Consider the following 25,947-nt stretch of genomic DNA (forward strand, 5'->3'; position numbering starts at 1 on the left):
CCTTCATCATATCCATATGACAAAATCTAAACCCTGAAGGAGTTAGGTGCCTGCTGTTGAATGTCAGCAGAGCTCTGGAAAACAATAACAGAACATTAAATAGAATTGTGCCTCTCTGAATTTGTGGTTACCAGCCTGACCTTGTCAACCAGGACAAGATCCTTATTCTCCCTTCTGGGACCTTTCCCACTCATATTCTAGAGGAAAGTCTTCAGTGTTGAGAAAGTCTCTGGGTACTCACTCAGCTAGCTAACTCCATTTTGTGTCCTCGGCCAATTTTAATGTATTTTTTCTCAGTGTGTCTTCTCCCACAGTCTCCTTAGCACTTCAAGGACAGGATAAGCCAGGAGTTTGGCCTAGTGGTAGAGTGCTTGCCTCAAATGCATGAAGACCCAGGTTCGATTCCTCGGTACCATATATACAGAAAAAGCCAGAAGTGATGTTGAGGCTCAAGTGGTAGAGCTCTAGCCTTGAGAAAGCGCAAGGACAGTGCTCAGGCCCTGAGTTCAAGCCCAAGGACTGGAAAAAATAGGACAGGATCTATGAGTAAAATTTTGTGACAACATCTTGTAACACTGTCCACTTCCCAATAAATAGCATGGCTGGACACTAGGGAAACTCCTGAGATAATGACCAATCAGAGCTCATCTTTGGCCTGGGCTGCTTAATTGCATATACCCCCTAGCTCTTGACCCTACACTTCTTTCTCACACCTCAGATTTGTGCCAAAACTCCACAGAGTGTCATTTACCAGTGATCATCTCTTTAGTTGACATGGAGGGAGGGGTGGCAGATCCAGTCCCACTGGGAACCCTGGGAGCTGGGACTTCTTACCCAAAACTCATGTTACGGTCCATAGTAGCTTTAGATTAGGCCTCTGTCATACTTCCCTTCAATCCTTATTCATCTCCATATCCAGAGTCAACCCTATCATCTGACTACCATGTCCTGTTACAAATGGCTTTGGATGAATATAGTGCCTCATCATCACTGTCAATTTTTTTCCTTTTTTCCCCCTTCTCTAAGAGACTTGTGCTTGCTTGGCTTTACTTTCTGAGCTTTGCTTCCTTGACTGGCACTCTGCTTCTTGAACCACACCACCAGTCCAGCTTTGTGCAGGTTATTTTGGAGACAGAGTCTAGCAAACTTTTCTGCCTAAGCAGGCCTTAAACTGTGATCCTCTAGATCTCAGTCATCTGAGTTTCTAGGGTTTATAGGCATGAGCCACTGGCACCTAGCTTGTGGTACTTCTTAAATACATTTTATTATAAAAGCTATACTTCCTGTCACCTCACAAAAGAACAAAGAGTAAACTATTTCACATGTTAAAGGTTAAATGAATTCATCATAAAGTCATTTTTGGTAAAGAGTTGGAAGCAACCTAGATGCTCATCTGAAAGGGGATAAATATAACAAAGGGGATCCATGCAATAGAAAATTGTGTAGCTACTGGGACAAAGGAAAGCACACACACACACACACACACACACACACACACACACACACACACACCCTGTGAATAGTTACCAAACTAAGAATGGATTCCTAACAAGCAGAGAAAGAAATCAGAATTTGCAACCAAGAAATAAAAGAAGAGCTTTGACCATAGCTGATAATCTCTTACAAACTAAGTATGTACTAAATCCTGCACCTGAGGTACAGAGAGAATCCCATGAACATAGTTACATGACTCATTGCTTTGTATCATCTCTGAAATATTGTGAAATGGAAGAAAAATTCAACCACGCATAGGAAATGAACTTGTTCAAGGCATGCATATTATATGATAGGTTTCATAAGTATTTTGGCATTTATGGGTAAATAAGTACAGATATTGTATAACACAGATTTCCAAATGAAAACTTATAAGTAGGTAGTGATTTTAGCCAGCTCAGCAAATTCAGAAATGTCTAATCTTAAGCAGAGAGCTAACAAGCTAAATTATTAATTCCACATCCAGGATCACTCTGCCCATCAGCAAGATTTTCTCAAGGATTTTTTGCAGTAAATGATGAGGCTCTGGTAGAAAGTCAAGAAACTGACATCTTCCTTTTAGAATGGTAAAGAAAAGCAAATCTTTCCTCCTCCATCTTTGTGCAAGAAGGGGTGTTAGTATATTTAAATGATTTTCTCCTTGTCTCTGTCTTGCTTCAATGTTTCAATCTGCAGAGAAAGTTAATGTAACTCCAGGGCCACTTTGGAGTCACTGGGTCTTGGGAGGCACTGTAACGACTTCTGCCTGCCATGACACCTCATGACAGAAGGAAGATAAGGCGTAAGCCCAGCCAGAGAGGTTTGGTGGGAAACCCATTCGTTTGATCTCTAGCTAATTGCTCCCCTGACAGCTGACTCCATGCTCACCCTGAGGTAAGAGTGTCTGATCAAGAAAAGAGGGAGACTAAGCTCAGGGGAGTCCCAAAATGTCCAACAAAACAAGTGGCATCTGTTCTGCTCACCAATGAGGAAAAAAAGTAAACATACCGGGCATTAGAGGAAATACTGAACCCCAGGGCCAGAGCATCTGCTAAGAAGACCCTACACTACACCTGGCCTGCCCTGCTATAAAATGGGGCCGTAGCTTTCCACCACATCACATACAGTAACTCAAGGTGCAAAAAACAAGCCCCTGCAAATCCATACACATGAACCCTAACAGACAAACCCTTAGGACATATTAGTCCTGTTCCTGTTTCATAAAGCAGATTGTCTGTAATGTGTTTTCAGATATCATGTGACATCTGGACATTCAATATTCATTGTGTCCCATTTACCTGTTCACACTTGGGCACAGCAGGGCTCCAAGATTTATTCTCTGAGCACGAGATCTTCTGTGATCCAACCATTCGATAGCCAGGGTCACACAGGATTGTGATGGTTTCCGGGCTGACATACTGATCCTTCTCCACAGATAGCTTTCCATTGAGTATCTTTGGTTTTGCACACAGAGCTATCATCAAAACATGTCTCATGTTAGCGTAGAGAAAACTCCTTCTGGTACTGAAGATTGACAAAGGGGACAGCAATACTGTGGGAGGTCGATAGGTTTTTTTTTCTCATTATAGCTGCCACTGTACCACAATCACTAGGATTAACTTATCACTATCACTACTAGCTAGCTGGGTTTGCTTACTGGGCATGTGCTCTACATGCGTGGTCCGTATGACGCAGAGCTGTTGCTAGGTGCTAAGCATGTTCCATGCATTATTTCACACAAGCCTTAGCAACCCTGTGAGGGAGTACAGTGGACACCTTCACAGTAAAGCAGAGATAGCTCTCTGCTTTAGCAACCTCAGTTCTTTGGTACAACGAGAGCCGTGATGCTAACACATCATGGGGGCGGGGGGGGGGCAGTGGTGCCAATAACAGCTAGGTGTCAGGCAGCAATGTCAGATCTCTCATGAAAGGTTCTGGATGGCAAAGAAGCCAACGGTGCTATTGCTTGGATATTTGGAAGAATCGGTAACCAACCTCTTGGGCTCGAGCATGGATCTTACGTAGATCTACGTAAGTCTGCTGTGATTGAGATACCATGGGGATCTAGACCACTTCAGAGCAACTCTGCAGCATGAATTACCTTTACATTGAGGAGCTGGAGCGGACCACTATGAGAACCTGCAGGACAACGTGGCTTCTCCGACCAGAGCGTAGCCTTCCTTGCATTCATACTGCACCTCGGTGGTGCTGGACAGGAGTCCGCTGATGTCCTGATAGTGCCCATGCTCGATGGGGGGAGGGGAATGGCAACCTGTTTGGGGATGGAGAGACTTTGTTTTCCCTGCGGTTTCACTAATATAAATTCACGATTATAGCACAATGCTTGAGCTAATAAACATGATAGGAAACGCTGCATTTCCCAGTTCTGAAAGAAGTTCCAGTTCATGAGCAGGTGGCTATGGCGAGGTAACCCCATCATGGGAGGAGGGCATGATGGATCACCTCATGGCCAGAAAGTACACGTGTGGAGCAAGGCAAGCCACCATCCCTTGCAGCATGTTCTCCTGAAAGCCACAGACTCCCACTTGACCCTGCTTCTGATGGATGATGAAACTGTCACCCGACAGCACCACCCAGTGGACTGGGCGGTTAATACATGGACCCCTGGAGGACAGTTCAACACCAAACTGCAGCAAGAGGGAGCCTAGGGAAGACTTTCATTTCTCCCAATCTTTTATTGCTCACGGACTAACATGGCAACGTTCACAAAATGGAGGCATCACATGGCTGAGGCATAAGTGGGTACACATATGTGAATTGGGGGAAGGCAGAATTGATCCTCACCTAGTATAAAACTAGTCTTTGATAACTTTAGTATGTGTGTGTAAGGTTAAATATCCATATACATAGTCATTGAGATGGTTAAAAAGAACATGAACTGAGCTAAGAGACTGCTCAGTTAGAGGCCAGGGGAATGAATAACTGTGTAACATACCACAAGAGAGATATATGAGAGAAGCCCAAAGAAACTCCACAACAGGATGCTCAAGACAAAGATGCTCTGGGGGTGAGTGGAGGCTAGCAGGAAGAGGGTGACCCTAGGAGCAGAATAAAGACGATCGGGTTGGTACTACAAATTCACAATGCTGTACATGCCCAGAATCCCAAAGTCCAATCCCACTCACCAACCCAAGACGGCTCTTTAGAATCTTCTAGAGTAAAGAATCATGGGGAAATTCTGTTCTTAATATCTGAATAGTTAAAATGATCAAACTATAAAAAGAAACTCTTAGATTTATATAACATTTTATGACTGAACAGAGAACTCTGATTACACATACTGCAATGCATTTAGATTTGACTTCATTTTCCCTGAATTTCTGCCAATAACTATTTCACTTTTGCTTCGCAGATGGTAAACAGCAACAATAATTAGTGGGAACACATTTTAAAGATGAAAGGAATTTTATTTCTCTAAGTAAGTTTGTAAAAAAAAAATGAAACATTGTAATTTATTCTTCCCTGTTTATTAGCCTATTCTTTTTCTAGCAATTACACCATATCCCTAAAAGCATTTAAACCTAAAAAAAAAAAACAACCCCCCCCCCAAAAAAAACCAAACCTTAGGGTCGGGAGTTTGGCCTAGTTATAGAGTGCTTGCCTAGCATGCACCAAGACTCAGGTTCAATTCCTCGGTACTACATACACAGAAAAAAAAAAAAAAACAGAGATGGTGCTGTGGCCCAAGTGGTAGAGCTCAAGCCTTGAAAAACCCAAGGACAGTTCTCAGGCCCTGAGTTCAAGGCCCAGGACTGGCAAAAACAAAAACAAAAAAACTCTTAGCAGTTAAACCTATCCATTACTGAAATGGAAGTTAATAATGTCTTAGTAATACATAGGTAGCTCATTGTTAGCAACTAAATGATAGCCGTAAAATGATACGTTACACTGACAAACTAGTGTAAATGACTACATATCCCTTTAAATTCCTGATAAGGAATGAATGCATTTGCCATTGAGTGGTCTATTGTACCTTCTCTGCCTTGACTGTTGCCCCTCCTCAGCTTGCTTGGTGCCCTGGCACTGGAAACTGCCCTACTCACCCAGGAGGCTGGCTGGGCCCAGGAGCAAGGACAGAACTCCGAGGAAGCACAGCAGTGCAGAGCTGCTCCCTGGCATAAGCCTCATGGCCAACGATGACCGTGCACCAGCAGAAGCTCAAGGGGCACAGGTCCCACCTGAAACCGTGGAGAAAAGAAAGTGAATTTGTTGTGGAGTCTTCCAGAGTCAGAGAAGAGGCAGTCAGGGGTGGCTGAGCCCAGCAGGCAATCAGGTCAAGAGTGACCTCTCAGTCAGGAAGCAGTCCAGGGACCAGAGCAGAAGTGTGGTTTCCAGAATTCATCCAGTGAAAAAGACTCTTGACAATCCCATTTCAGCATCAAACCCTGATGTCAGGAGCGAAAACCACGGGGAGCACTGCGGGTGTTTGCCATGTACCACTCGTTCCACTGCAGGAGTGGGACTTTAAAGAAGCAGACGATCATTTGTGTCTGACAAAACAAGCAATGGGAAACAGGGGTCTTTGGTTCAACATGGGCCACCCTGATAGCAAATCCTAAGTGTGGTAAAGCTGAGTCTGAGGTTCTCTTGAACTGTGTGTATTATGATGAAAGAGAAAGCCCTTCCCACTCGGTAAAGCTCCAACTTTTTACCAGGATGACATCAAAAAAGCAAAATAAGCCTGGCCCTGGTGGTTCATGCCTGTAATCCCAGCTGCTCAGGAGGCTGAAATCTGAGGATTGTGGTTCGAAGCCAGCCTGGGCAGAAAATCCAAGAGACTCTTATCTCAAATTAACCACAGGAAACTGGAAGTGGCACTGTGACTCAAAGTGATCAAGTAATAGCCTTTCCCAAAAGAACTCAGGGACAGTGCCCAGGCTCCAGGTTCAAGCCCCATCACCTACCAAAAAAAAAAAAAAAGAAAGAAAAGTTTAACTTTGTAGAAAGTTTCAAACCAAGTGGGGAAGGAAAAAAATATATATATATATAAATATTTGTATATTTTATATATCTATATAATATCCATAGATATTTAGATATTTAGATAGATACAAATATCTGTAGATATTATATATACAAATATATTTATCTACCCTCATGAGAAGCAGGCTGACTTCTCAAAATTGCTAAGACAATACAGAGGTGGAATTTCCTTGTTCCTGACTTAGCAATTTTTTTAACTAATGAACTATGAGTTGGTGCCACTCTCATCTGTTGAAGTCCTGGAATGTACAGGTCAGAGTGCATGGGCAGTGAGTAGAAGGAGGGCCCCAAAAGAGGAAGAATGTGTAAGACTAAGGCCATCTACTTGGTGTTCAGTCAGCCTAAAGGGCCAACCAGCCCTGTAGTTTGGCTCTGACAAAAGCAGTGAGAGTCGACTGGTTGAAATGTATCATTATTATGTTTCAGGGGAAGTGATACTGAAAGACATGCTGATGTTTACTAAAAAAAGATGAATTTGAGGAAGTTACCCACAAAAGACTTACCAAGACCAATTCCCAAAACAACAACAAAAGAAAAGATCATAGGAGTTTATAATACGAAGTGCTTAGCTGCTAGAAACAAATGAGAAGCTTACGATGAGTGATTGATTGGCTTTTGTGTGCATCAGATTTTGACCTTCCCCAGGACAGCAAGGAAGCAAAAAGATTCATCATGAACATGTTGAACTTAGTCAAGCCAATCCAAGAGAGTCACCGAATACTGAGAAGAAGTCATGTAAAACTTAGCTACAGTACTATTTGCAATTACTCCTTCAGAAACAGTACTTTCTTCCTCCAAGTCATTATTACCAAATTAGTAAACATCAACTGTATTGATACAGTCTATTCATCCTGTCACATATGGCTGACTGAGTCACAAATAGGTAGGGGTAGATTCTGCTGTGTTGGCAGCTTTAAGATCCGGAGTGCCAAAGACCAGATAAAAGTATCCACAGAAAAATAAACTGTAAAAAAAAAAAAAAAAAAAAAAAAAAAAAAAAAAAGCATCAAAAGGAAAGTCTAGAATAGAAAAAAAATTTTTTTTCTGAACTAGGTAATGAGCCAACAGGGGGAGCCAAAACAACATAAATGAATCTTCTGTATAAGTGGTGACATTTAGCCTTTTACATTTCAGATGTGCTTGTAAAAGGGCAATATGTGGCAGCCAATATAAATGAATTCCTTTGTGAGGAAGTTGTATTTTATGGATGCTTGGATATTAAAAATTATGGGAAAACCTGGCAATTCCCAGCTCTACACATGTGTACATACATACATATCAGTACAGTACAAATGATTCACTTTGGGGTGGGAAAAACTGGAAATTAAACTCAGAACCTTGTGCTTGCTAGACAAGTGCTCTGCCATTAGACATTTCAGGTCTTTTTGCTTTCAGTTTGATTTTCAGATGGGGCCTTGTGCTTTAGCCTAGACTGGCTTTGGACTGTGATTCTCCTGGGTCTTCTTCCCCCTGATTAGTTGGGATTGTAGACATACAACCACCACCAAACGTAGCCTTTATTTAATTTTTACTGGAGCATATTATGCATGCAAAACAACAAAATACATAAAAAGGAGAGCCAATTGACTTCAACACTGAATGCACATAGTGGATTCTAGTACTGCCTAGATGAAGAAGCAAGTATTATCAACAGTTTCAAAGCCCTCCTCATGCTTCCTTCCCAAGAAGACCTACTATTCTGACATTGAGCTTGTGGTACTACTTCCTAATGATGTTAGGCTGGACTTTATTAGCAGGAAGTTAGCCTCCCATACCATTTTATATGCTCTTTCCCTATAAGCTAAGTATTCAACACATACTGTGGAAACACCTCTTAGAGAAATACAAAGATGAATCACTTCTATTGAAAGCAAAAATCTTTGTGTGAAACAAGAGTTGTGCCCTTTAAGGGATGATGGCATTTATTCCAGGAAAGAATGGAAATGTTCTTGAAGTTGTTAGTGCAAAAGGAATGTGGTAGCTGTAGACTGATGGCTCAAGCCTGTAATCCTAGCTTCTCAGAAGGCTGAGATCTGAGGATTGTGGTTCAAAGTCAGCCTGGCAGGAAAGTCACTCCATTAACCACCAATTAACCACCAAAAAGCCAGAAGTGGAACTGTGGTTCAAGTGGTAGAGCATTAACTTTGAGCAAAAAGCTCAAGGATAGCATCTAGTCTCTGAATTTCAAACCTCAGGACTGGTGCCAAAAAAAGAAAGGGAAAAAAAAAAGAAAAGAAGGAAGGAAGGAAGGAAGGAAGAAGGAGAAAAAGCAAAAGGAAAACTGTGTTAGAAACAGGCTGAAGGACTGGGCGTGGTGGCCCATACCTGTAATCCTAGCAGCTCAGGAGGCTGAGATCTGAGGATCGTGGTTCAAAGCCACGATTTTTAAAATGAGCAAATATTAACTATGCAAAGAGTTCTATTCATACATGCATGCAACATATTTTGAACCAATTCATCCCGTTCATCTTTCCTATCCCATCTTTTCCCTTTTAATACAGATTTAATGGGGCTCATTATTCTGCTTCCATACATACATACATATGAAGTACTTTGATTATGACCATTTTTCCATCAGTCTCCTGTTGCTCTCTCCATCCCAGTGATTACAATCCCAAAAGAGCCCACTGCTTTTCTTTTTAAGCCCTGTTCACAGCCTGAAATGACCACAAAGAATGACAAAATAGTTTTGATAAGTGAACATTTTTACTGTGGTGAATATTGGTGTCACAGATAGAATGGTGCTATTAAACTAAAGCAATCCATATGAACTATAAGACACTTGACAGGCGCCTTTTACTTCCTCATGAGGAAAAAATCACATCGCTTTATCTCTCTGTAGTTCTAGCAGCTCAGTCTCCAGAGACAGTTTATACATCTCCAGAGCCATTCTCACCTCCTCTGCACTTGGGAGACACTGCATGAGTTTTCTGCCCTTCAGCACGTGCTCACAATTTTCAGGGATGTCCTGAAAGAGAGATGGGTGGATGGGGGTGGGTGGGGGTATGGTGGGAATACTCAGAGGTAGAACAGCGGGCTGGATAGTCTAGAAAAAGCAACGTTAGGAATATGTTCTCCCTAGGATTATAGAACTCTGCTGTCTAGAGGCTGAGTTCTTCTTGTTCTCAAGTGGGAAAAGAAAAATTTACCACTCTTATCTCACCATATTTCTTCAAGGACAAAATGAAGAATTTCTTGGAGTGACTCAGAAAGAAATTTTAGCAAGTCAGGTTACCAGCTAGAGGAGATCTCTCTGGTAACTACCTTTTTTAGGGTTTGGCAGAACTTTCTTGGGTCTTATCACTTACCTACTCACACTTGGGCACCTCTGTGTACCAGGTTCCATTCTTTGAGCAAGTGATATTTTGTGGACCCACCATTGAAAAGCCAGGGTCACAGTGGACAGTGAAATTTTCCATTTCGACAGTGAACCTTGTCCACAGACAGCTTTCCATTTTCTATCTGGTTTCAGGCACAGAGCGGGAGTGAAAATGTATTTATGCAATATGTAAGTCTAAGGAAAACACAATACTTAATAAGAATGCTATATTTAAATAAGATGAATTATCTTCGTTTTGATAAAAAATAACACGAATATTATTAATAAATTATTAATATGTGCATAATTTATTAAATTGTTATTGTAACTAGCTGTCAGATTTAGGGCTTTGTGCTTTATGTGATGATCTTTTTTGGGGGGGGGGTTGGGACTTGAACTTTGTGCCTGAGTGCTGTCCCTGAGCTCCCCAGCTCAAGGCTACTGCCCTATCCCTGAGCCACAGCCCCACTTCCTGTTTTCGAGTGATAAATGGGAGATAAGAGTCTCAGGTCCTTTAGTGCCAGGGCTGGCTTTGAGCCGCAATCCTCAGATCTCAGCCTCCTGAGTACCTCGGATTACAGGCGTGAGCCACCTCGCCCAGCGACTATCATATTTTTAAGTCTCACAATAGTGCTATGAAGTGAGTACTGCTGTTATTATTTTTACCTGCAAGAAAGTTAAGGTGCAGAGAGGGTAACAAAGGGTTTTCAATAAAGGGATGGAGTGTAAATAAATGTAAATGGCAACCACCCTTCATAGCCAAGATTATCACAAGGTGCTAGCTTTCAAATTTCGCCTGCTTTCGCTTATTATCCCATTCAGTGGAGACCGTAGCAAATATATACTGACTTTGTCGATAAAATGGTCCATATGGATGCATCCTTGGATGTGTGTGAAAACCAGAACCATTAGTTTCTCCTCCTGTCCATACGATAGTCTGTCTCACATACATGCCCCCCCATCCTGGCAGGTAGTGCTCTTCCTGTGTTGTGACAGAAATACTTGTTTTTGGTATTTGCAATTGCAGGTGAGACCGTGAGACCTGATATGCATGCCAGAACAACTTTCCTCAAGGATACTGTTACAGACCTGCAGGTGCATGCATCAAAGATGACACTTGCAGAATAATTCTGGAAATATCTGCAAGAAACTGAAGGAGGTTGAATATTTTGGGGTGAAGAGAAAGACACAAAGGGGAGGAGCATGTTTATGCCTCTTGTGTTTTGTTTCTTTAGCCAGTCCTGGGGTTTGAACTCAGGGCCTGGGCACTGTCCTTGAACTTTTTCAAGGTTATCACCCTACCACTTGAGCCACAGCACCACTTTGGCTTTTTCTGTGTATATGGTACCGAGGAATCGAACCCAGGGCTTCATGCATGCTAGGCAAGCACTCTACCGTACCGCTAGGCCACACAATTGGCCCCAATCTGTTGTATTTTTTTCCAGTTGTATTTTTTTGCATGGAATACCATCTGCATATAAAATACAAGAAATTAAGTCCAATGGTTTTGTGCTGTCTCTAGCAGGGAAGAACTTTGCCCTTGACCCCTCTCTTGACAATTTCCTCTACCTGGTCACTGGTCAAGAAGGGAATGGAGTTATCTTTACACTCGGGGCTGCTGGTTCCCACTGAGAAGAGCTGCAGGAGAGTTTTGCTTCTCCCACCAGAGTGTATCCTTCATCACATTCATAGAGAACCTTGTATTTAAAGATATTGTAGGAATTAAGCCAGGTGTGGTGTCCATGCTCAATGCTAGGAGGAAAATCACAACCTTAATCATGAGAGGGGAAAAAAAGAGAAGTGGTGAGATTGTACACAGTGGCAAATAATCGATCACATCCCCCCAAGAAGTCATTTTTGTCCTTCTGTCTTCTCTGCTGTAAGATTACTGGGCCAAATCCTTGCACCTGGGTCAGCCTCTTCACCTCCCAGGCTGTGGAACTGTAGAAAGGCTGGAGACACAAGGACTTAGGCCTTCTTTCACTCCATTGGCAAGTTCCCTCAACTTTATGTTGTTTAGGAATCATGTGTGCACGGAGGAAGATTCAGCCCTAAATCACAACTGGTGATGCCCTCAACCAGCCTCAAACGAAACAGTGATGCACAGCTGCGAGAAAATGCGAAGATGTTAACTCAGTCCAAAAATCCCCCGGTCCTCTCTCCCTGCTTGGAACTTTTCATACACCCTCACTATGAAAAATGCCACATTTGATATATTTTAGAAGAGTGCTTGCACAGGGGAATAATAAACAGAACCAGGTACAGAGCCACTCCCTGAATGAACCGCTATCAGGATCCATCATAACACACGAGAAAGTTAAATAGAATAGGGCAGAGGCAATGCCAGACAATACCAATGACAGTGCTGTAGTAATGGAAGATTTCCTCCTAGCGCTGAAGCCAAGTAACAACGCTGTAAGAAATTTTAGAACATTTACCAACTAACAAGTATTAGAAAATCCTCTTCTCCAACAAGAAGATATTCTTAGGGGAGGAGCACAGGGGCATTGCCTGTGTACCGCTGACCACAAAGATAATATGTATTGAAATAATCTCCATGGAATGGAAATGATTTTTTTCTTTGTTGCTGTTTTGGTTTTCTTTTTGTCTTGTTTGTTTATCAGTCTTTGGGAGGGTGAAGGAAGCGCAGACAACAGAGGGACAACAGTGGACAATTGCAGCGGTGGTACTTATTAGATACTGTGTTGAAAATGAACTATATGACTTGTGGGTGGGAATGGGAGAGAAAAACGGGGAGAGAGTAAGGGAAGGGGTGATATTATTCAAAACGAAATGTACTCATTGCCCAATTTTTCTTTTCTTTTCTTTTTCTTTTTTTTTTTTTTTTTTGCCCGTCCTGGGCTTGGGCTCAGGGCCTGAGCACTGTCCTTGGGTTTTCTCAAGGCTAAACCACAGCACCACTTCTGGCTTTTTTCTATGTATGTGGTACCAAGGAATCAAACCTGGGCCTTCATGCATGCTAGGCAAGCACTCTACTACTAGGCCAAACTCCTGGCCCCCTTACCCAACTCTTGTAACTGTAATCCCTCTGTATGTCACCTTCATAATAACAACAAAAAATTAATTACAAAACAGAAAATCCTCTTCTGCTCTTTCTCGAGGATACTTCACCTTCATAATCAATATTTTTACAAGAGTTCTCTTTGTAGCTAACCGGCATAGTTAGCCACTGATCCCACGTATGTTACACGCATTGCACTCCTGTGTGCCTGTTCACACTTCCCCTCTCACTTCCCTCACTGGCCCAGAAAATGGCTGGTTTATTTCTCTGACTTCTCCCTACGTACAGCTTCTATTTTTAGCACGTATGTATTTTTAAATGGATAGAACACATTTACTGTTTTATTTTTCAATTCATGTGTATTTAAATATGTAGAATGTATACTTTATATTCTCTAGCAATGGGTGTGACACACACTATGTGTGTAAATGCATGCAATGTATTAATAATCTAGACAACTTATATATCTTTCCTCATCCAGCCATTATAGTGTCATTAGGAGGTTGAATGTTATTGTCTTTCCCACCGTTCCTAAAAGAAAACATGTTTTTAGAGAAATTTAGTTTCTCTCTCCAGGTGAAACTACTGAGTGACAAAGACAGAGTTAAAGGCCCAATTTTCCCTGTCTTTTGTGGCTTCTGTCTAAAATTTCCAGCTAAGAATTGACAACCATTGGGCCAGGAGTTTGGCCTAGTGGTAGAGTGCCTGCCTAGCTTGCGCAAAGACCCAGGTTCGATTCCTCGGTACCAAATACATAGAAAAAAAGCCAGAAGTGGTGCTGAGGCTCAAGTGGTAGAACTCTAGCCTTGAGAAAGTCCAAGGACAGTGCTCAGGCCCTGAGCTCAAGCCCAGGACTGGCAAAAAAAAAAAAAGGGAAAAAAAATTGACAACCATATTACCTATAGCTGAACATTTTTCTGTTTGGAGAACAGAGAGCCTATGTTAATCATCTTTGTACCTTTGCTGTTGATATTGTAGGTCCAAAACAAGCATTCATATATATATATAAGTTTAAGGCTTACAAATGGAATTTCTTTTTTTCTTTTTCTTTTTTTTTTTACCAGTCCTGGGGACTGAACTCAGGGCCTGAGCACTGTCCTTGGGCTTTCCTCAAAGGTAGTGCTCTACCACTTGAGCCACAGCACCACTCCCAGCTTTTTTCTATGTATGTGGTACCGAGGAATCGAACCCAGGTCTTCATGCATGCTAGCAAGCCCTCTACCACTAGGCCAAACTCCTGGCCCCTACAAATGGAATTTCTTCTTCTTTTTTTCTTTTTGCCAGTCCTAGGGCTTGAACTCAGGGCGTGAGCACTGTCCTTGGGCTTTCTCAAGGCTAGAGCTCTACCACTTGAGCCATAGCACCATTTCTGGTTTTTTCTATGTATGTGGTTCCGAAGAATCAAACTCGGTCTTCGTGCATGCTAGGCAAGCACTGTACCACTAGGCCAAACTCTCAGCCCCCCAAATGGAATTTCTTAAACAACAAATGAAATATAGTCATTAAGACTTTTCTACTTCGTGCTTTCCTATTTTTGTGTGTGATAGTATATTGCAAGAATCAAACACTATGTGCCCAACTGGCCTCCCTATCATGTTCCTGCTGCTTCAGCACTAGAGTGCTGAGATTATAGGTATATGCTATCACATCTGACTTGAAAATTATTTTTATGAATTAATTCAGCAAGTATTTCTGTTGTTTATCTTCATAAGGTTGTCCAGCAGAGAATGAACAATTTCCTGGTCATATGCTTCCATTTATAAATTAAAATGGTTACTTTTATAAAAAATCGTTCCTTCTGCATCTATTAAGAGCCCTAATGTAGTTCATCATGCAGAGCCCCACAAACCCTTTTAATGTTTACTGGTTAAGGGCAATTATTCTCTAAATTATATACCTCATATCTTAATTACTTCATGCTTTTAGTTTTTAGAATGGTTCATAATTTTACTCTAGCAAATTTACTCCTTGTTTATGATAACATGAAATTGTTTATAATAACATGGCAAATATATTCTCGTCAATCATTATTCATAAAATAGGAAAAAAACAAAGCCTACAGAAGATTAACATTTAGGCATTTAGGAATATTCACTGACATGTCAACACTACCACAGAAATTAACTTTTTTCTGTTAGGAAGTTCCTTGAGTGTAACATTTAACTTTCCAAACAATGATAACCTATATCGAAAGAGCTAAAATAGATGTAAGTGTATTTCTCAATAATGTACTTCATTGTATTTCAAAATTGTATTTGAATGGTTGCCATTTGTGTAACTAATTAATTTATCCATGAATTCTTCTCCATGCCTTGATTTAAACTATGGACTATTTCTCATAGTTCTACTCACCACACAGGACTGCTGGACACCAGAGCAGAGACAGGAGTCCCGGAAGCCACAATCTTTGGGAAATTCTCTGAAATTTGCAGGCCATGATACTGAATCTCAGTCACCCTGAATCAGACTGACGTTGAGTCACTGGAAGATAGGTGCCTGAGCCAAGGAACTAAGTCTCCGAGTCACTGACAGGGAGGGGCAGAGTTCAACAGACTTGATACAGGACAGAATCTAACCTAGATCATCCAAGGAAGTTCCAAACCGAGGAATGGGAAATGGCGGGGGGTGCTCTCTGGAATTCTTTCTCATGGATTTCCCCTGGTAATGGGGGCTTTCATTGGCTTTGTGCCCCTATTTCTATCCAGGTCTGTACAGCAGGTTCTGCAGGGAGCAATCTAAGATGTTGAGTCTTGTTCTATTCCTCCGTGTTCCAGAGGTGTCAGGTCTTCAATAACTGGTGAGAATTGCCAGTGAGAAAGGGGAGTAAACAATGACCTCTGGTTTTCTTCTTAGAGCCTATTGTCTTTTAAAGCACACCAGTCTATCATTGTGAAGACAGAAAAATACAGTGCAAACAGTCATGCCTTCCATATTTATATTTTCTTGACATATCTATGACCCCAAATTAATCAATACTGGGGTTATACAATTTGGAAAGTAGAGTTGAGGTCACAATGTGGATAAAGTACACAGGGAAATTTAAATGAAGAAAGATCAAGACAGCTTGAAGAAAGTTCCATGGGGCTGAATACAAGTAAAGGAACCTCTGTCCAACATTAAGTCTCCAGAAAGAAACAACAACAACAACAAAAACCCAGTAACAAGAATAGCTGTAGATCTGAGTTCAATGGGAACTATGTGGGTTAAAGTCAGCTCATGAACAGCCACTTGAGGTCTCCCACTCAATTCTTTACTTTAGCTCCATGAAGGAGAAAGAGACATTGCCAAGCTGCCTCTCATGATTTGCTACTTGGATCTGCTGTGTGTGGTAGTTACTGTGAGATACACAGATAGTCATGCAGACACACAAAAAGTGTACAGAATGACTTTTGCCACCGAACTGAGCAAGACACGTGAGCAGTGGAGGTTAACAGCCAAGTGCTTAGCTCTCCAAATAACAGAGGAACTTTCTTCACAAGAAAGTGAGTGAACACCCTAGGAATATTGATGACAGTGATTACATTTCAAACTTTCTATAGGAAAAGGAAAGCAAATAAATTTACCACAGGGCTGCTTCCTTTTATAAAAAGGAACTAAGATAAATGTGACTATTCCCAATGAAAGACAGCATTTAGTATAGAACAGAATGTCATTTTAAAACACATATTCTTCTTATTCATTGTATTCCAAACATTTATAAAAAATTACATTTCCTTTTCTTTTTAACATATAAGTCAGATGTATTTGTAATGTGTTCAAACTAACAAAGTTCATTCTTACTTGCCCCAAGCAAACTTAACTATTTAAGTATTTGTAAAGTTATTTCCTCCACAAACCCAGGGAAATTTTCCTGTCCATCACGGACATCCAAAAGTTTTTTTCATAGGGCAGTTTGGACTGCCTTAGCAATCCAGAAACACACTCTTCCCCAAATTAAAACTAATCTGGCCAAATTATACATTGCATAAATGTCACTGCCAGTTTTCTTTAGAACCCAAATATAAATAGAGTGTAATTTTGTTATTACTGCACAGCTATAGATGATATAGCCTGAAAAGTATGATGGATACAACCTGGTAATAAATATACTATTATATCACAAAAGTAACTTTTTTATCATTTATCAAAAAAACTCAGCGGGGTGCCAGTGGCTCATGCCTATTATCCTAGCCACTCAGGAAGATGAGATGTGAAGATCATGGTTTGAAGGTATCCTGGGCATGAAAGTCCATGAAACTCTCTTCTTTATTACTTTGAAAAAGCTGGCAGTGATGCTGTGTCTCAAGTACTAGAGTGTTTAGCTTTGAGCAAAAAGAAGTTCAGGGACAGATCCCAGCCAAGCCAGAGCTTGGCTCCATGACTGGCAAAAACAAAACAATGATTGAAGAAAGTATATATTATTTTAGTCTTTAGAAATAATAGAGATGAGACATAGCATCTACCTCTGCCTCATCTTGTAGCCAGATTTTTTAAATGTTAATTTGATGTAGGACAATGAATCTATCCATCACACATACTTAGAAGTTGGGGTAAGCCATTGTCTATTACAGGAAGCCTATAAATTCAACCCAATCTTTAATGTTCTTTCCTTTTTATTTAATGGGTACTTAATTTGATGGTGAGATAACTGCTTAGTTTTCAATAGCTACATTTAGATACACTTCCATTGGATGCTTAGACACCCCACATAACATTGTGGTAGAAATAGTGGTGTTGACTCAGAAAACACATTCATATATCAAAAGCAATTTTGATATCTGCTTTTGAGCAGGGTGTGTGTGTGTGTGTGTGTGTGTGTGTGTGTGTGTGTGTGTGTGTGTATGCACTCTTCTCAGCTGCGGCTAGGGCTTGAACTTAGGGCAAGGCCTAATGTCTCTCTCTTAGCTTTTTCACTCAAGACTAGCTAGTGCTCACATTTTCTTCTCAACTTTAAGAGACTGGTACCCAAGACATCAGAATAATCTTTCTGCATTCCTACTACTTTAAGATTAGAACCTAATAAACTTATTTATCACCCATCTTCCATTTCTGTATTTTCCTTGGCACACAATTAAGACTGACAATGTGTATTTTCCTTTACATTTCCATATTCTCAAATAAAAACAAAGCTGTATACAGTATACATATATCTTATCAAATAATTTTATTTTATCTATTTTGAGGTGTGACTTTTATTTCAGAATTTTAGTAAAATGATCAGTATTGTGAATCAAACTTCTCCTTAAAGTCGAATGACAGAAAACTGAAGTGTCACATGATAAGTTCTACTAAGAACCTTTCTAGAACCATCACTACTGACAATGTAATATTCACATAGTACAGACTGGACAATAAGAGGAAAATATGAGTATTTAAGATGTCCTTCATCTTCCTAAAAGTTATCAACCTTCAAAAACCACTCCCAGAGTGCCAGAAAAGTTCAACCTCATTAACTCTCAGAGAAGAACAAATGAGCAGCATGACTGATAACATTTCACACCTGGCAAAATGTTTGCAAAAGAAAAAAAAATGAGAAAGTGCAAGTGTTGCACAGAACTTTCTCTTTCTATGGGTGGCATCTGGTGACTGAAACCTTCTTACAGAACCACCAAACAAATATAATCTTAGTTTAAGCCAGCAATGCAGCTTTAGATATATACTGGAAAAAAATACAACAGAAGATACAGAAACATCTGCAGCTGCACTGCTCATAATATTCGAAGGCTGAAAAGAACCCAATGTCTACCAACCATAGAACAAACAAGTTAATTGTGACACATTCATGCAATGGTGCAATATTAAACAGAAATGAAAACAAATGAACTTGGATTATACCCAAGCTGGCTTTATCTCACAAATCTAATGTCAAAAACATGATTGAATTTATAATGCTGGATTCTATTTCTATAAAGTAGGAAAAAAAACTATCATGCAAAACCACCCTATGCTGTTCAAAGTTTGGTCCTCTGCTAGATGCCAGTGCCTCACCCTTCTAATCCTGGCTACTTAGGAGACTGAGATCTGAGGATTGCAGTTTGAAGCCAGCTGGAATAGAAACGTTCATGGGACTTTTATCTCCAGTTAACTAGTAAAAGCTGGAAGTGGGACTGGGAATTTGGCATAGTGGTAGAGTGCTGGCCTAGCATGCACGAAGACCTGCGTTCGATTCCTCGGTACCACATACATAGAAAAAAGACAGAAGTGGTGCTGAGGATCAAGTGGTAGAGCTCTAACCTTGAGAAAGTCCAAGGACAGTGCTCAGGCACTGAGCTCAAGCCCTAGACTGGCAAAAAAAAAAAAAAGTAGAGCGAGGACTCAATAACTGCATACCCAAAGCTATGGACATGGTAATGGAAATATATACATAACTATATAGACATAAAAACCTATAATTCTATAGACATAATGTTTTATTTCATAAATTAATATGCTTCTATGACATACAAACCCTCAGCCTAATTTTGATTAAGTTCTAAATACTAAGTCCCAGTGATTGTAAATAGAGATCCCCTCCTTGAACACTTGTTTGTTAAACTTATCATTTAAAATATGGTGTAAAAATCAACATTAATAAATTCTTTAATTAAAAAAAAGTAAAAAAAAAAAAGCTGGAAGTGGAGCTGTAGCTCAAGTGCTCGAGCTTAGCCTTGAGTGCAAAGGACAGCACTCAGGCCCTGAGTTCAGGGCCCAGAATTGGTACAAACAAAGCAAAGCAAAGCAAAACAAAACAAAACAAAGTGAGGACATTGAAGTGAGCTTGGAAGGGGGTGGCGAGCAGGGGGCTCTAACGGGCCTGAGCAGTTAGCAATGATCTTGTTCAGTTACAGAAAAGTGAAGAGTGCATACTTTGAAATTCCAGTGACATTTTGGTTCTTACTTACAGGGCCAGAGTAGGCAGGCTCTACACATGGCAGTAAGCAGTGATACCATTCAGGCAAAAATAGAGATGTAACTACAACTTGAATTTTCTGGCTTTCTTTTTCTTTCTGAGATAGAAAAAAAATAAAAGGAAGGGGAAGGGTGAAGTTAACCACAGACATTTTAGGCAACAGATATGTGCACTGAGTGTGAGTCATAGTTGTGTCACATACTGACAAGGATGACAACACAAACATATTTGATACGTAATAATTTATTTAACACATAATCAAACTAGACATTTGAACTGTAATGACTAGATCACACAGCTTCAACAACTAACCACATTCTTCTGGCCAAGAAACTTCTCAACCTGATGGACAATAGTTAGGGATGTGTGAAGTTGCTGAGTACAGATTTTGCATATTTGTTTAAAGGTACCAGTAGACCGTTATTTTTAGAAAGTGTCTGGTAGCTCTTTATCCACTTATCTTTCGCCACTTGCAATTGTTCGATCTCTAGAAGTAGTTTATACACCTGCAGGGCCTTTATCACATCTTCAGATTGTGGAAGGCACTGTAACAATTTTTCTCCAGCAAGTACATGTTCACAGCCACTAAGCACCACCTAAAGGTGATTGAAAGAAATGGATAGGGGAGAGTAGGATCTGAGAGGGAAAACTGAGGGCTGCCCAAAGAGAAGTTAATCAGAAGAGACTTTGCACTTTAACAAGTGTCCACATGTGAAGGAACCCACATCTCCTCTTAAAAGGCAACATGTGTGGGGGTGGGGGACCGGGGGGGGGGGGTTGTCACAGCTGAGAGAGAAAAAAAAATACAGAACTTCCCAGGGAAGCCAGAGAATCACTCCCATCAGGACAGCTGAGTGGGTCTGTGGACCAAACAGAAATGGAATAAATCCATAGCATTTCCTGTAGAAAATGGGATCTGTACATTCAGGTCCAGGAGACCCTGAAGTTAGGAATTTGGACTCCAGCCACAAAGCAGAAAGACTTTCCAGGCTTGCTACGGTGTTTTGGAGTCAAAACCGCCCCGTTAGGCACGTGACTTAAGCATCCTGACAAGAGTCAGCTGTCACAGGACCAAGCCATGGAGAACTCAGAACCTCCCTCAACTGTGCTACTTACCCTCACGCACTTGGGTACCACTGGATACCAAATATTTTTGTCTGAGCACATGATATTGTAAGGACCGACCATTTTATAACCAGCGTTACAATAGACGGTGACATTTTCCAATTCAAAATAGTGATCCTTCGTCACAGACAGCTTTCCATTTTGTATCACTGGTTTTGGACACCAGGCTAGAATGGAAACACATTTTGAACATTCTATGTTTTTTTTTTTCAGAAAAAGGCATCCAAATAGCATTGGATAAGAAAATTTTAAACTCTGTTCCTATTTATGATCAGATTGTACTAATTGTTCTAAGCTCAATTTTTGTCATTCTTCTTTGTTAGGCATACTTCTAACAGTCACCTTTAAGGAGAAAGTACTGCATGTTCTGTTTGTTGAATTTTTAGCTATATTTTTAAATTAATAGAAGGGTTACATTATATTCACCAGATAGAAGGTGCATTACTTAACAAACATTGCTACCCTTTCTCATGTTCTTGTCCCCATTTCCCTCCCCCTACCCTCTCCCCTTGTTGAAATTTTTTTTTTGCCAGTTCTGAGGCTTGAACTCAGGGCCTGGGCACTGTCCTTGGGCTTTCTCAAGGCTAGAGCTCTACCGCTTGAGCCTCAGCACCACTTCCAGCTTTTTTCTATGTATGTGGTACCGAGGAATCTGGGTCTTCTTGCATGCTAGCCAAGCACTCTACCACTAGGCCAAACTCCCGGCCCAACTTTTATAAAATTGTTAATAAATTATTCCATCCCGTGGCACTGAATCTGTGACTCATGGAAAATAAATTAAGAAACTTCCTTTTCCTGAAGCTACAAATGAATGTAGTGGAGGATCTACTATTACAGTTTACATCTGTTTCACCTTTGGCGCGTTGTCTTGTTGGCTTTGTCTACTCAATGTAAAGATAGCTACAGTTCCAGTAACAGTTCATTGAAGACAGAGATTTGGGGAAGGGGGAATGGAGGTAGGATGTCTCATAGGTAGCTAGAGCATGGAAGAATGTATCAGAGTTTAGGATCGTCACAAAAGTAATTCTTTATGCTTCCATACATGGGATTAATGAGGAACTGGGCACTTAAAAGACCCCAGGAAATCTCATTCAACAAAAGTTGTCACCAGAGTCTGCATGTCTAGCAAGAAACCTAAGCCTACTGAAGTGCTAATGGCAGCTGAGGGAAATGTGAAATGGGTGATAGTGAGTAGAAGTTTATATCAGTGACAGCCGTAGCATGGTATAGATGCATGTATAGCAATGAAACCCTTTCATTCAATTATAATACATGGAAATAAAAAAGAAACATTGGTTTATGTTTACTTGCTATAAACTATGATAAAAAAAATATAGCCTTAACAGTGGGGGTTGTTTATTCCATGAAATTCCTGTGCATTATCTTTAAGAGACTGGGGGTGGTCACTAATTGAAATCACCAGCAGCAGTGCAATTAGTATGAGGGTGTGAACAGATCCGAGTGGAACATGGGACTCACTGCACCACATGCTTCTGCACCCACATCACAGCACCTTGGGCTGCTTCTGAGAGCAGTCTCAGAAGGAGGGTACAATTTCGTTCAGTCTCACATTTACACTGTGTTCTACATAAGCATTCACTATGAATCCCTCATTCCCCCCCCAACCCCACCACCCTCCCAAAAATTCAGGTCCATTTCCAATGCCAAAAGAAACAGAGTTGTCATCAAACAATTTCTGGCTTTCAAGTAACGTCCAAATCAATGGGAGATAGATCAATGGAGAAGTGTCTGAAGCTTTTATCTGTAGTTTCAAGAATCAAACACTGAGGTTTATCTTGGTTACTTTTCTCCCTGTTAATCTCTGGCTGTCTCCCTTCCCCACATAATCCTGTCTCCTATTATGACCTCCAAAATTAGCTCCTAGTCCTTGAGTTATTTTCTCAAACTTGGATTTTTTTTCAAGCTTTACTCTAAAGAATTATGCATATTGAAGATCTCCCTCAGTGATAACATTTCAGTGTCTTACCCCTATCAGAGACAGATACTTACTGCCCTAGATTTTCCTTCTTCTTCTAAGATTAGCATATTAACAGAGATGTAGTTCTTCAGATCTGATTTAAAGCAAGAAATAAAAGGGCCCATGTCATAGTCACTAGGCTCTAAGGCCCCTAATTCCTATCAAAGTCACTATTCTATTCCAAGAAATGCTCATGAATCCTCCTCCTCTCTTGTTTCCTCTCATGGAGTTAGTGTTGTGTGTCTGTGATCCTCTTTGCACAGTAATTCTTAGAAGAACAATCCCAAACTCACCAGGTCTTGAGAAGTGTACCACTTTGCAGCACTGCAGGGGAAGAGGATTTGGGGGCACCCGGCAAATCATGATAACCAGTTCGCTCAGTATTCTTACCTGACTTACATGATGGTGTTTTAGGTGCCCACTTGCCATCTGCTTGGCATGAACTCCTTCCATCAATTGAAACAGGGATGTAGCCATTATCACACATGTAGAAAATATAGTCTCCATAGGTGTAGAAACATATATGAGTCAAGTCTCTCCTCTCACTTATGATTCTGATTTTCTCCAGATCTGGCTTTGGGCAACATACCTCTGAGAGAGAAAAAGTGGTATTCAAGTTTTATAAAATCATCAGGAAAGCTTGAAAAACCTTACCCTACTTTTAAAACCCCATCCTATCTACCTTTACTCTACCCTACTCTACCTTTACTAGTGATTAAACTCATAAAACTCGTTGATCAAGATGCATTGTATGGACTGGGAGTTTGGCCTAGAGGTTGAGTGCTTGCCCAACATGCACAAAGACCCAGGTTTGATTCCTCAATACCACATACATAGATAAAAGCCAGAGTGGTGCTGAGGCTCAAGTGGTAGAGCTCTAGCCTTGAGAAAGTCCAAGGACAGTGCTCAGACCCTGAGCTCAAGCCCAGGACTGGCAAAAAAAAAAAAAAGATGCAGTGTACTTATAAACTGGCATGTTGAAATGTCAGTCCTTGTACAGCTACTTAAAGATAACTTTTTAAAATAAAAATTATCAAGAATTTCTGAAAGGATTAGCATAATCAAATCCAGATGTTAGTGACTGGAATATTTATTTAATCTTTAATGTGCTGACGTTGTTATACACTGGTAAAGATCCTTCAGGGAACTTGTACTAATAGATAAAATAAGGCATCAGAAAATGACCATATTGCAGTAGATATATGTAATCTCTCAGAGAATTTCAAGTCACTGTTTTAAAGAAATTCAATAAACTTCAAGAAAACATAGAAAAACAATTTAGCAACTTATCATTGAAATTTAACTGCCTTTTAAAAAACTACTGAAGAGTAGACAGGTGCCAGTGGCTACTTAGGAGGCTGAGATCTGAGGATCTTGGTTCAAAGCCAGAGCAGGCAAGAACGTTTGAGACTCTTTTCTCCAATTAACCACCCAAAAAGCTGAAAGTAGAGTGATGGCTCAATTGGTTGAGCAGGAGCTTTGAGCAAAACATTTCAGGGACAATGCCCAGGCCCTGAGTTTTAGCCCCAGGACTGGCACATGAGTAATTCTGAAGCCGATAAGTACAGTAAACAAAATGAAAAATGCTGTGGAAGGTATCAATCAATATCACATAAATCACAGCAAAATTCTCAGTGAGAAAGACAAAAATCAGTGAGATTAAAGATTTCCAGAGGATTGGGAAAAATGGAACACTAGCACCTTAGAGAAAAAGGCCCTCTCTCAACCAATAAAAAGCCAGGCATGTGGGGTTGCCTGTCATATCAGCTACGTAGGAAGCATGAATAGGGTGGATTGAGGTCCAGGGAAGCTCTGGCAAAGAGCAAGAACCTATTCGGAAAATAATGAAAGCAAAAAAGATAAATAGCTACAGGATAAAAAATAAGTCATTTTATAACCATAAAATGTTAAACTAGCCAGTAAAATAGACCATACACAATATATATATATATATATGGTACTGTCATTTCAAAATATGAAAAGAAAAATTGTTTAAAATGAAAGAAATCAACAGGGGCCGGGAGTTTGGCCTAGTGGTTAAAGTGCTTGCCTAGCATGCATGAAGACCCGGGTTCGATTCCTCGGTACCACATACATAGAAAAAAGCCAGAAGTGGTGCTGAGGCTCAAGTGGTAGAGCTCTAGCCTTGAGAAAGTCCAAGGACAGTGCTCAGGCCCTGAGCTCAAGCCCAGGACTGGCAAAAAAAAAAAAAGAAAGAAAGAAATCAACAACTGAATAAATTGTGAAGCCACACCTGTAAAACATGCATAGTTTCAAGCACACACTAGATGTGGACCCAACAGCAATGACTGTTTATGCAATGGAAATTTCCTAGGAAATTTCAAAGACTGAACTCCACATGTTCAATAGAAAAGAAGCGCAGCACACTCAGGAAAAGAAGCTTTGAGTTCACTTACTCTCGCACCCTCCGGAAAATGTCCACGTCAAATTTTCCTGACAGATCACAATCTGAGGGTCGCTTGAAATAGATCGATAGCCAGGCTTACACTGATATTTCAAGTGTGTCCCAACTCCAAATTTGGTCACATTTTTTGAGGTAAAGGTGTTGCCTTCCCAGGAAGCAAAGGGAATGTCTGGTAAGTTAACACAACCACCTAGACATGAAGAAAGAATAAAGGTGGGTGAAAACCATTACTAGGGTTGCCAGAGAAACCCACAAAGCTGACCCCCAAAAAGGATATGGTAGTTTTATTCAACAAGAAACTGGAGGTGAGGATAATGAAAATTAGACTAGGTGGCAACACTATCACTTCTCAGTAGCCACTCTGGCTCTGAAAGGCTGGGGGGGTATTGGGGTGGGAGGGGGAAGTGGCATGGTACAAGGAGGAGACAGTTTTAGGTATTGGTCCAGCCACTCGGGAGCGCAATCCACCTTCCACCTTTCTGCCCTTCTATCAGAACGGCTCATCTTCAGAGGAGGTATTAGGATAACTGGAAATGCATAGCAATCACTGGCTCTAAGATCAAATGCACTCTGTGGTCTCTTTGCCTAATGGGGAACTAATATAAGGCATTTTCCTTGACTACTGTCCTCCGAAAATCCAGGGTGTCATGCCAAGTCCCATATAACCTTTGAGGGTGAGTGTTAGTTTGGTATTTTTCTTTTTGCCATTCAAGTATGTACTGGTGGCCAATGT

General features: G+C 40.7%; 1 protein-coding gene across 1 annotated transcript in view; it reads right to left on the reverse strand.

Moving 5' to 3' along the window:
- Positions 1 to 2,118: 2,118 nt before the first annotated feature.
- Positions 2,119 to 25,947, reverse strand: part of LOC150058456 (zona pellucida sperm-binding protein 3 receptor-like) — a 33,035-nt gene continuing 9,206 nt past the window's right edge. The window contains 11 exon segments of the mRNA XM_090341634.1: positions 2,119 to 2,235; positions 2,772 to 2,947; positions 3,575 to 3,745; positions 5,538 to 5,651; positions 5,900 to 5,984; positions 9,374 to 9,523; positions 11,404 to 11,548; positions 20,050 to 20,282; positions 20,803 to 20,978; positions 23,180 to 23,380; positions 25,207 to 25,404. Coding sequence (XP_090197760.1) covers positions 2,119 to 2,235; positions 2,772 to 2,947; positions 3,575 to 3,745; positions 5,538 to 5,651; positions 5,900 to 5,984; positions 9,374 to 9,523; positions 11,404 to 11,548; positions 20,050 to 20,282; positions 20,803 to 20,978; positions 23,180 to 23,380; positions 25,207 to 25,404 — 1,766 coding nt within the window.

The sequence above is a fragment of the Megascapheus bottae genome, chromosome 10, assembly GCF_031878675.1.
Source record: "Megascapheus bottae isolate mThoBot1 chromosome 10, mThoBot2.hap1, whole genome shotgun sequence".
NCBI lineage: Eukaryota > Metazoa > Chordata > Mammalia > Rodentia > Geomyidae > Megascapheus > Megascapheus bottae.